The 11,290-nt window shown below is 48.0% G+C and overlaps 1 protein-coding gene across 1 annotated transcript; it reads left to right on the top strand.

The window, feature by feature from the left end:
- The first annotated feature begins 5,216 nt into the window (after positions 1–5,216).
- On the top strand, positions 5,217–10,346 carry LOC149338756 (uncharacterized). Its single transcript, XM_089550794.1, has 2 exons — positions 5,217–5,223; positions 7,380–10,346. The coding sequence occupies exons 1-2, from the start codon at positions 5,217–5,219 to the stop codon at positions 8,723–8,725; spliced, it is 1,353 nt and encodes a 450-aa protein (XP_089406920.1). The 3' UTR covers positions 8,726–10,346.
- Positions 10,347–11,290: the final 944 nt, after the last annotated feature.

Raw genomic sequence — 11,290 nt, 5'->3', positions numbered from 1 at the left:
TAAAGTGATTACATTCATTAATAGCATAACTGACCGACTGAAACCAAAACAGGGATGAAGGGCGGTGAATGAGCCCTAGGCGTGATGCTTTTGCCTTCCTAGTGGTACACAGAAGGATCATTCAGTTGAACATCGGGTCTTTGAGATTAATATGTAGTTTAATATTAGCGGAAAAATAGAAGTAGTAACAACAAAGCAAGCAATGTAGCTGAACATTGTTCTATGCACATGAGAAAAAAAGCATTATGAATAACCAAGTATGCAATATTTGTAGCTGCACATTTCTTCACACACGTGTCTAAAACATATGCGCATGATTTGCCACAAGAGAGTGTCTCATTTAGATAGGGTACCTGCTATGGCAGTAGTGCACAATCAGGCTGGAATGAAATGCAAACAACGCCTATGAACAAGGCAAAATATTTCACCTGTGTGATTTCAGCTTGAGTATGCAGCTAGCCTGATTCCTGCTTCTGGTTAAGAGATCTACCTAATACACATATATGAACCCTTTCTAAATGTATACCTCGCTGCAAATTAGAAAAGTACTGCACATGTATGTTCGCATTTCGTTCCGTCCTAACTGTAAATGCATAATGTGTGTCTAATGCATATCATTATCAGTCGAGGCTGTCACTTCCAACACCAAGCAGATATGTGAAACGTGTAAGAACTCCTTGAAGGCAAGAGTCTGGAGACAAGCTTCTAGACCCACTTTGAAGGATGTAGATTTGGTGTTTAGTGCGGCTTATAATTACTTCTGCATTAATAGCGAGCATGTAAGGCCAATACAGGGTGCTTCTGAATTTGGTCGCCTAAACTTTGCTTGGGAGAACGCAAAATAATGCTAAAGAGCAATCTATAGACACAATATTGCATGCTGAATAAACAACAAGAAAAAAAGAAGGCAATGCTCTGAAAGCACCTTCAATCATTCAAGACAAAAATGATGAGGCATGCTGATGCTGCTACTTGAACAATAGAAAAAAGCGACTACTGCTTACTTACAATGCTTTCTCTGAGCAAGCAATGAAACAGAGCTGTAACTCATGAAACCTCACGTCATTCTTTTTACAAAAAAGGAATTTAAAAGGTTGCAATGCAAGAATCCCTGCCATAATAGTATTCTCCTCACACTTGGGTTACACAAGCCAAGGCTTTTAACAGTATGTGTTTTTGCATGTGTTCATTCTGAAGCATTACCCGGTTGAAGCGACACAAAATATTTACGTCCCCATGAACCTGTGCGTTTAGCATAATAACAGAAAATATTTTTTACACTGGACAGAAATACAACAGCATAGTGGCGTGACTGACACACAACAGGCTTCAGGGACAGTGCAAGACAATGATCTGAAATCCTACACAACAGACCTGCGACATCACAATGGCTAAATCCTTGATAGTAGTATTTAACAGCCATCTAAATACTCGTGCGCAACAGGTGGGAGCACTTTACTGCGACGCAACAGTAAACCTTTGCCACTAGTCTGAACAAAAGTGCGCCTCATTGCGACTTCCACTAAACTTTTTTGCTCCCAGTGCAACAAAGCAAGTACACAGGGGGCTCGAATGGCAACGATACTATGTGTTAGGCTATCATGACGTCATCTTAACATAAACAATGCATGTGGTCCCTGTTCCGGACTGCCAATCAGCTTCGAGAAGACAAAGATGCTTATAAAAAAAGAACACAGCAACAAGCTCTCAAACCTCACAGTGAACATAGAAGTAGCAGAACCATGTAACCTAGTCAATAGTTCGAAGCTAAGCAGCAGAAGAAAATATGTTAAGGCCAGGACTGAGCAAAGAGAAAATCATGGAGGAAACTCACATGCTCTGGGACTGCAACAAAAACCTTCACGGTGCTAATTCCGGAACCCTCCCGCCGCGGTTGGCCGCTGCCTTGCGCAGCCCCAGCCTCGGGGACCAACTCTGGGCCGTCCAGCAGGCCCGCGAGGCGACGGCGAGGCAGCGCCTCGACGTCCCCACGTGGGAGACCTAAGGCCCCGTCGGCGAAAGCTCTGCAGGACTATGAATAAAGTTGTTACCAACCAACCTAAAAGCAGCAACAAGCAATGAGAGTGGAGTTGCCTTGATGTTCATTGTCAATACCTACCGCTCAAAGTAAAGCAAACCAGGGTATAAGAAATACAGCATTTCATACTATGCTTTGAGAAAATGCAGTGAGAATGAAACAGGGTAGAGACTTGTCTTATAAAATTTTCACTCTTTACTTTGCACCAGAGGAAAACAGAATTGTGTGCAGTTCACCTACTGCTTGGCACTGTCCTAGAAGGAATGAATCCAGGTTTTGAAAAGTCTACAGAGAGAATACTGATGCTGCATGTGTATTTCTCTCTAGACTCCCTCGTTTATTCCTTCAGTTAGGTTCAGGAATCCACCGAGAGAAGTGAGACAGTTACTGCCCTATTTCCTTTCCTCAAAAACCAATTTTAATTTCATTTCTCTCAACTGTCCTGAAATGTGTATAAGTTACCAATTTTTTTAGTGCCTAATTACATACTGTAATTTTTGCAAGGAATATGAGGTTGATGAACAGAAAAAAAAAAGTCTGGAATGGTACCTTTGGTAACTTGGCACCTGGACAAACAGTTGACCCACTGGGCGTCCCCAAGGGCTCTGCTGCGAGGCGTCCCTAGCAACAGTAGCCGGTTGTCCAGATCCAAAGGAACCACGCGAATGATTACTGAAAAGTTTAAGGACAGCAGATGCATGAACACAAAACAGCTTTTCAGCACTGTTGCAGTGGAATGAACGGTTCCAAATCTCTAGACCATACCTGGTAATAAATAAATTATCAGAAGACCATATCGAGCGCAGAATGATCTCAAAGCACATTCGACACGCACTACCAATATGGACAGCCTGTGCTTAATTGAATCCAAAAGTTTACGCTGATCGACCAATGTTACTTCAAATAGAGACAGAAAGCGCATGCACGTTGTGCTGATGTTAACGTGAACATAACATGCGACGAGACACAGGGTTACAATAGAAACAAAAAACCGCTTTCAAAATCTGAGAACAAAATTAATTGCTCACCTTCTCACAAGTTCACCAAACCGGAGACGATGCCGTGTGGCTGCCGCCAGTCACTCGCGATGCACAGAAACAATAAAAATGAATGCCGCTGACTTTCCTTGAGCAATTTTCAGTCGATTAAACTTCAAACTGTTCGCACCGACCACCGTTCACCTCACCAAGCATGTGTGCACGGAGGAAGTAAAATTCATGCGGGCAAGTTAGCCGCGCAAAAAGCCGAGCACGATGCCATTTGCAGAGCTACGGTGGTGGCTAGCAGAGATGCACGGGAAATTCATAGCATCATTCGCGTATTCGCATCCATGCTTACGTCGCTGACACCGCAAAAGCGCACCACCTTGAAAACATATCAGACGTATTTAATTTTACCGTAGCTTTTTTAGCTGACAACTTGAATGGTTTTACATATTAAAATTTTCTTTTCGTTTCATGAGCGTTGTTACCACAAGAGCGCAGTGCATGCAGCTTGGCCGTGACGAGTCGAAGCGCTAGCCAAGCCCGCAGTCGGAACCATGCGCGGAGTATGTGTGGTGTTGAGTTGGTTGAGTGAACAGGTGCTTTAGAACGGTTTTTGTTCTTCCGTGTTCACTGCGTGCGTCCTGCGCGCTGTATTATCGTTACGGTGTGTGTATGTGTGCGGCCCGTACGCCGCAGTGGAGTGTACAACCGCTTGCTGTCCCATGCGGCATCGATGCATAGTAAAACGACCGTGCAGAATGTGCGTTACAATGCCAGTGGCCCTGCACGAAAGAGGAGACTTGAAGCCGGCGGAAAAGCTGCTCACCCTCGTGGGACTGTAAGAATCTGGCGAGGAACAGTCGACACGCGTTTCGGTGGATGATTGCGTTTATCAAGCTAAAAAATTCAGGACTGGTCAATAGCACTGATGAGCTGCTGCTGCTGCGTCATGATAAACACCTGTCTAATGTTTATTACAAGCTTGTTGGATGTGGACGTGGCCACGAGTGGTATTCGTCGAGCAGCGGCCCTCAGGAGGTGGAACCAGTCGATACCTGAAGACGATTACTGTTTGCCCACGCCCTGGCGCCTCGCTTCCAACCGCATGCGTTAGCGTTATTTATATCTGAATTTCACACGTAGTTAAACTTTCGCAAATATTACATCCGCATCTTTCAAACGTGCCGTGTGAAGAGGACCCTTTTTCATGTTTTTTTGTGGGAGGGGGTGGGGGAATGAGCGGCTGCTCAAATGTCATTCTTTATTATTTTGAGCTTATTTTCATTATATGTGCCAGGTTGGCCCATTCTTACCTCTTGGTTGCATGTAAGCAATGCATTTATTGGGCTTTAATTTTTTTGCTGTTGTATTGGCACAGGGTTAATGATTCTCATTGTATTGTGGTGGCACATCATTGTATACACTCCTTGCAGAATGTCTAAGGGGGTAATAAATTACTGAGCAGAGAGTATGCCTTGTGATAAATGCGAGGAACATTACTGATTTACTTCGCACTTGGCATGTTCCGTTGTCGTTAGTGGTTACGTATGCCTTGCCTGCTGCTTTCCAGTGTAGGGGCGAGAGGCATGTCAAGCTCCACTTAGCAGCTTTTTCCTGTCCACTCTTTGCTGGTCAACATGGTAAAATAAACTGAACATAATGCATGCTTGCTGAGACTTAGCTAAGACTACAATTCATTTATTTACTGTCAGGGCCTATCGGCGCCGGAGAGAGGAGTGGGTGGCTAACAAAAATACATGTGTAATAGGCAGATTAGTTAAGGTGATTATACACAGCATACTTGAAGGCGTCGGATGCAGTGATGGACATGACAAAGGCAGAGAAGATGTGACAGTTGGAAACGTAGAAAAGTAGAGATCTGCGTGAGCTTGCACATGACTTAAGGTGAACACTAGCAAAAAATTAAGAAGGTGCAGAGGACTGAGGCCAGAGTTAAAGCTAGTTTAACAAAGAAAAGAACCTCCCAGCAATCCAAAATGAGTACATGCAAGCAGTTACGTAAACATGGAACATAAAACTTTTTGGATGGAAGAAAAGCCAAGGCACATTGCTCATTGTGACGTTGCTTATAAAGTGGGTGTCCAGTTGTTCACCTTCATATCCGGTCCTTCCACACCTAGCGAATGAAATGCCATCAAGGAGGAGCATCTCCAATCCCTCTAATTAATTGCATGGGAGGTACACATCTTGAGATGTCGGAGGCTTGGTGTCTCATTTTAGACTAGATAGTTTGGTAAATATAAACATTACCACATGTAAGAGGCATGTGGTAGCCTTGCAGGGGGTGTATTTTGTAAGTCTTACAGCATGTTGTGCAATGCTGGCATGTTTCATTATTTACATTGCAGCAATATTTTAACACAGGCGAGAAAGTTTGTAACTGAGCAGAAAAAAACAATATTCATGCCATGTCTTAGCCGCATTCTTTGTACCATATAAAACATAGTGCGTATAAGGAGCTCCTCATTTTTTTCAAATTTTTCTTTCTGAGCACTGGTTTTTTGCAAGTTAGCAGGGTTCTACAGTCTTCTGTAGCTGTCGACTGGCCCGCATGTTTGTCAAAGCTGCAGAGTTCATGATGGGTCGTGTCAGTGCAAGCTAAATAAAGGTGGATAGGAAATTCACGCTTCCAGAGTACATTCCAGAAAAAAACAGCTATTATTTCCTACTCAGGATGAGAGAGCAGCACCGACGGTGCACATCCTCCTTGTCACTAGAGCAATTATGGCTGCTCACTGCTTTTTTGCAGCGTTTCATTTATCCGCAGGAAGACCAGGCATGAATGGCCGGCTATAGGTACCTAATAAATTGAACATTGCAATGAGCAATATTTTGTTGTGCCTGTGCTTTTTTTATCCGTGAAGGAGTTAGCGTTTTTGATTGATGGTTGTGTAGCAAACATGTGACTGCTACATTGCACTGCATTCACAAATCGGTTTGCCCATGCTTTTGGCTTTCTCATTGGTTCGTTTCCTTATCAAACGGCAGACGGAAATTCGGCTTTCACCTTGTGCACTTTCATCATGTTTGTAATGTATTTTCAGCTGGTATTCAGTTTCAATTTAGAGAAGTTGTCTAACCATTGTCTGTGTCTAAATGTTTTTTTAACTCTTGACCTCATTACGCTGCATTTCTACATGATTTATTAAGTGCATTTATTAATTGTTACCCTGTCATGTGGTTAACAACAGTGAAAGCATTTTTTTATGAAGTCAACGTTCTTCTTTTAAAGTTATAGCAAAGTAAGTCCTTTGTTATTTAATGTTGCTTACAATTTGTAGCAATCCCTCAACGTTGAAGCAACATTATGCGTCTCTTGGGTCTAATTTGATTATCACCCCCCCTCGGATCTTAACCTTTGCACATGGGGTTAATCTCATTTTCGCCATGCTGGTTTGCGGACATTGTCGAACAAGAGTAAACCACACAGATCGGAAATGGGACGTCATGTGGTGCCTAGTCCGGGGGCCAACAGTTACGGCGAGTCATACGTTTCAGAAAATGCATAATACAGCCAGCCACCTTCACGAATGTGTTACGGATGGACCCTCCATTTTAGATTCAACAGAGCAAGCGTTTGTTCTGTTATGGAGAGTTTGTACGTAACATTCACAGAATTTTTTTGCAGTGTACTTACTTAACAGGTTATAAGAGTGCATATCTTCCACTTTTAGAATGCAATGTTTGAGAAAAAGGGGTCCTGTGTGTTCTAAAAATGATATATTTTCAATAACGCGGGTGACCCTTTTTGTATTAAAGCAAGTTTATTGATGTTTGACTTGGTGGTATTTCCCCAAAGCAGTCTGCAGTAGCGGAGTTGTGGATAGAAAAGGGCATTATATAAGAGCTTTCTTGTAGCTAGTGGGAGGGTGTGACGGTGTTTGTTTATTGTACCTACAATCTTACTTAGCTTTGTCGACAGATGTTGAACATGCTCGTTCCAGGACATGTGATCGCGAGAAGACCGCATTCATCACTCCAGATGGCCTCTTCGAGTTCAAGGTGATGCCGTTTGGTCTCTGTTCCCCACCAGCGACATTTCAACGAGTAATGGATACAGTGCCGGCAGCCTTGAAGCATGAACAAATAAACATAACAAACAAACGCTACAAAGATTTGCGGCAATATATATATATATATATATATATATATTGTAAGAAGAAGAAGAGGACGTCTCCGCGGTGCCGCACTTCGTCGTCATCGCTGGTGGTTCCGGCGCGAGGCTCGTGCTGGAGCTGCTTCCTTCGGCTGGTTCTGCCGTCTTGCTACGACCTGACCGCTGCGTTCGTTGGTCGCCGTGACCCACTAATAAATCCACTGTTCACTTGGTGGAGGGTGCAACGATCCCAACCCCCGACGTCGCCCTGGCACTCCACAGTCGCACGGTGTCCGTTCCCATGGAGGACCCAAGCCAGCAGCCCCCGACCCTGCTTCCTGCGACCTGCTTCCACCTATCACCTGTTCTGGACCCTCACGTCAACGCGACCCTGCTATATTTAGTGGCAGCTGCGACCAAGATGTGGAAGATTGGTTGTCAGCCTACGAACGGGTGAGCCGACACAACAAGTGGGACGACGCTCTGAAACTTAACAACGTCGTGTTCTATCTTACTGACGTCGCAAACCTCTGGTATCGGAACCACGAGTCGGACATCACCACCTGGTCCGTGTTCAAAACCACGTTTGCCGAAGTATTCGGCCGCCCTGCCGTTCGCAAACTTCGCGCTGAACAGCGTCTCCGTTCGCGAGCGCAGAGGACCGGTGAAAGCTTCACAAGTTACATCGAGGACATAGTCGATTTATGTAAACGAGTGAACCCATCTATGACAGAGGAAGATAAAATTCGCCACGTCATGAAGGGCATCGATGATGGAGCCTTCAACATGCTCGTGGCTAGGAGTCCGACCACCATCGCAAAGGTATACGAACTTTGCCAAAGTTTCGACGAGCTACGGAAGCAACGCGTTTTGGTTCGCCACCCTGCTGACGCGTCGCTCGCTGGACTGGCCGCGGACCCCGACTCCTCCTACCTCAGCGCCGAAATCAAGAAATTTGTCCGCGAGGAGGTTGCCCGCCAGCTATCTCTCCTACCATCTCTACCCGAACCATCATGTTCTCTGGCGCCGCAGCTCAGACATGAAATCCAGCGACAGGTCTCGGAAGCTCTTCCTTCCGGCCATCCTACAGCTCCTGTCGCTGCCCGGATGGCGCTTTCTGAGGCTGCCTTATCTCCACCTGCCCCGAGTGCTTCGCCGCTGAGTTATCCTGACGCTTTCGTGCCGCACCCCATTGTGGCGGCGCCTCGCACCTACGCCGAAGTTGTGGCTCGCCCAGCCCCTCCCCCGGCGTATGCGTATCCTTCGGCCATCATGCGCTCGCAACGCACTACTGGTAGAGTTGCGCCGCCCACCTCGCCATGGCGCACATCGGACAACCGTCCGATATGCTTTGCTTGCGGCATTCCCGGGCACGTCTCCCGCCATTGTCGACGCCGCATGACACTGTCGAGGCCTGACTATACGGGCATGTCCTATTCGGCGCCCTCCTTCCGAGTTCCGCCGGGGCCGCCACCTGAACCCTCTGACCACCAGGCTTCCTGGTCTCGTCGCTCACCGTCACCCCGCCGCCGCTCCATTTCGCCCATGCGCCGCCGACTTTCCTCAGCCGAGCAGGGAAACTAACCGTCGCAGTTCCCGAGGCACGAACTGCGTACTCCGCTGACCGTCAAAGTCCTCTTTTCCCTGCGAACGTTATTGACGTTATTGTGGAAGGTGTTTCGACGCTTGCTCTCATAGACACTGGTGCCGCCGTATCTGTTATCAGCCAAAAACTCTGCCGCTCTCTTCGCAAGGTGACGACGCCTCTTTCCGGTTTGTCGCTACGTACCGCCACCGCACAGCATCTCCAGCCCACAGCTCTCTGCACCGCCCGAGTAGTAATTGCGAACGAAGTGTATTTTATTGAATTCATCGTCCTCACCACTTGTTCTCATGATGTCATTCTCGGCTGGGATTTTCTGTCCCATCACCATGCCATGATTGACTGCGCCCGCCCTCACGTCGAACTTTCCGTGCCATGCGCTCTGCCATCCGCCGCTGCGTTTGATGACGTGGGTCCTCGTGCTGTTCCGAAACTCCATGTCGCTCAGGACACTACTATCCCACCCGTTAGCGCTGTCCTCGTTCCTCTCTGTGCTGCTTCTACCGCCGACGCCACCGTTGTCTTCTTACCTTCCGACGTTGCTTCCTGCCGCCACCGTATCTCACTGCCCTTCGCCGTGCTTGACTTGCGCAATGGTGCCAGCACACTTCTGGTCTTCAATACACTTTCTTACGCCGTTACTTTGCTTCGTGGAGAGTGCGTTGGCCGTTTTGAGCCTGTGGACGTACTATTTGACCTCGACGCTACCGACCGTTCATCTGCTTGCGAAATTGATGCGTTGACCCCTACTAATGTGGCTTCTGACCCGCTTCAGCGTGATCTCCTCGCCTGTTCTGTTGATACTTTCCTCGAGCCACGCCGCCGCGAGCAGCTTCTTGAGCTGTTGCACCATTTTTCGTCTTCGTTCGACACGCCGCAAGCCTCTTTGGGCCGGACGACGGCTGTCTCCCACCACATCGACACAGGCACTCACCCGCCTCTGCACCAGCGCCCATACCGTGTGTCACCTACAGAGCGTCGTGTCATAGCCGAACAAGTCGACGACATGCTCCACCGCGGTGTTGTTCAAGAATCAAGTAGTCCCTGGTCATCTCCCGTTGTCCTTGTCAAGAAAAAGGATGGGTCTATACGCTTCTGCGTGGATTATCGACGCCTCAACAAAATCACACGTCGGGATGTGTATCCACTCCCACGCATTGACGATGCATTGGACTGTTTGCAAGGCGCCGAATTCTTTTCTTCGCTTGACCTACGCTCCGGTTATTGGCAAGTTCCCATGGCTCCAGCTGATCGCCCAAAGACCGCTTTCATCACTCCAGATGGGCTTTACGAATTCAACGTAATGCCGTTCGGCCTTTGTAACGCCCCAGCAACATTTGAGCGAATGATGGACAACGTGCTGCGTGGCCTCAAATGGAAGACCTGTCTTTGTTATCTGGACGACATCGTGGTTTTCTGTCCTGATTTTTCCACCCATCTGCATCGTCTCCGCCAGGTGCTGACCTGCCTTGCTCGCGCCGGCCTTCAACTGAACCTTAAAAAATGTCACTTCGGCGCCCGCCAACTCACCATCCTCGGCCACGTCGTGTGTAAAGATGGGGTCCTCCCTGATCCTGAGAAGCTACGCGCCGTTGCTGACTTCCCGAAACCGGCCTCTCTCCAAGAGCTGCGCAGCTTCGTAGGCCTATGTTCCTACTTTCGTCGTTTTGTACGTAATTTTGCTACAATCATCGCCCCACTAACAAAGCTCATGAATGGACCCGCTAACTTGTCCTCTTGGACACCGGCCTGCGACGAGGCCTTCGCGAAGCTCCGAAAAGTTTTGACATCACCGCCCATACTTCGTCATTACGATCCCGATGCTCCAACGGAACTCCACACTGATGCCAGTGGTGTCGGCCTCGGTGCGGTACTCGCCCAGCGCAAGCATGGTTTTTCTGAATACGTCGTCGCTTATGCCAGCCGCGCCCTCACGACAGCAGAGTCAAACCACTCCGTTACCGAAAAAGAGTGTTTGGCGATCATCCGGGCGATCACCAAGTTCCGTCCTTACCTGTACGGACGCAGGTTCGACGTTGTAACAGACCACCACGCCCTCTGTTGGCTCGCTACGCTCAAAGATCCGTCGGGCCGTCTCGGACGCTGGGCCTTGCGCCTTCAGGAATATGATATCCGTGTTGTATACCGCTCGGGCCGCAAGCATTCTGACGCCGACGCTCTCTCTCGGTCGCCGGTGTCCCTGCCTGCCGTTCCCACACCAGACCCTCCCCTGACCGCTCTCACGGTCTCAGATATGCCTTCCGAGCAGCGCCGAGATCCTTGGATTTCTGCCCTGTTCAACGTCATCAATGCCCCTACCATGGCTGCATATCCGCGATCTCTCCGCCGCCAAGCTTCTCATTTCTCCGTCCGGGATGGTCTCCTTTATCGCCGAAACTACAACTCTGACGGCAGAAAATGGTTACTGGTTATCCCACGCCATCTCCGCTCCGACGTTTGTGCCCATCATCACACTGACCCGCAAAGTGCTCACGCTGGTGTCCTCAAAACATATCACCGACTTCGTCAGCGCTACTACTGGCGTG

Source organism: Amblyomma mixtum, chromosome 6 (assembly GCF_055824585.1).
Source record: "Amblyomma mixtum isolate Tamu chromosome 6, ASM5582458v1, whole genome shotgun sequence".
NCBI classification, from domain to species: domain Eukaryota; kingdom Metazoa; phylum Arthropoda; class Arachnida; order Ixodida; family Ixodidae; genus Amblyomma; species Amblyomma mixtum.
The sequence above is the reverse complement of the archived record's forward strand: the minus strand, read 5'-3'. Positions and strand labels throughout refer to the sequence as shown.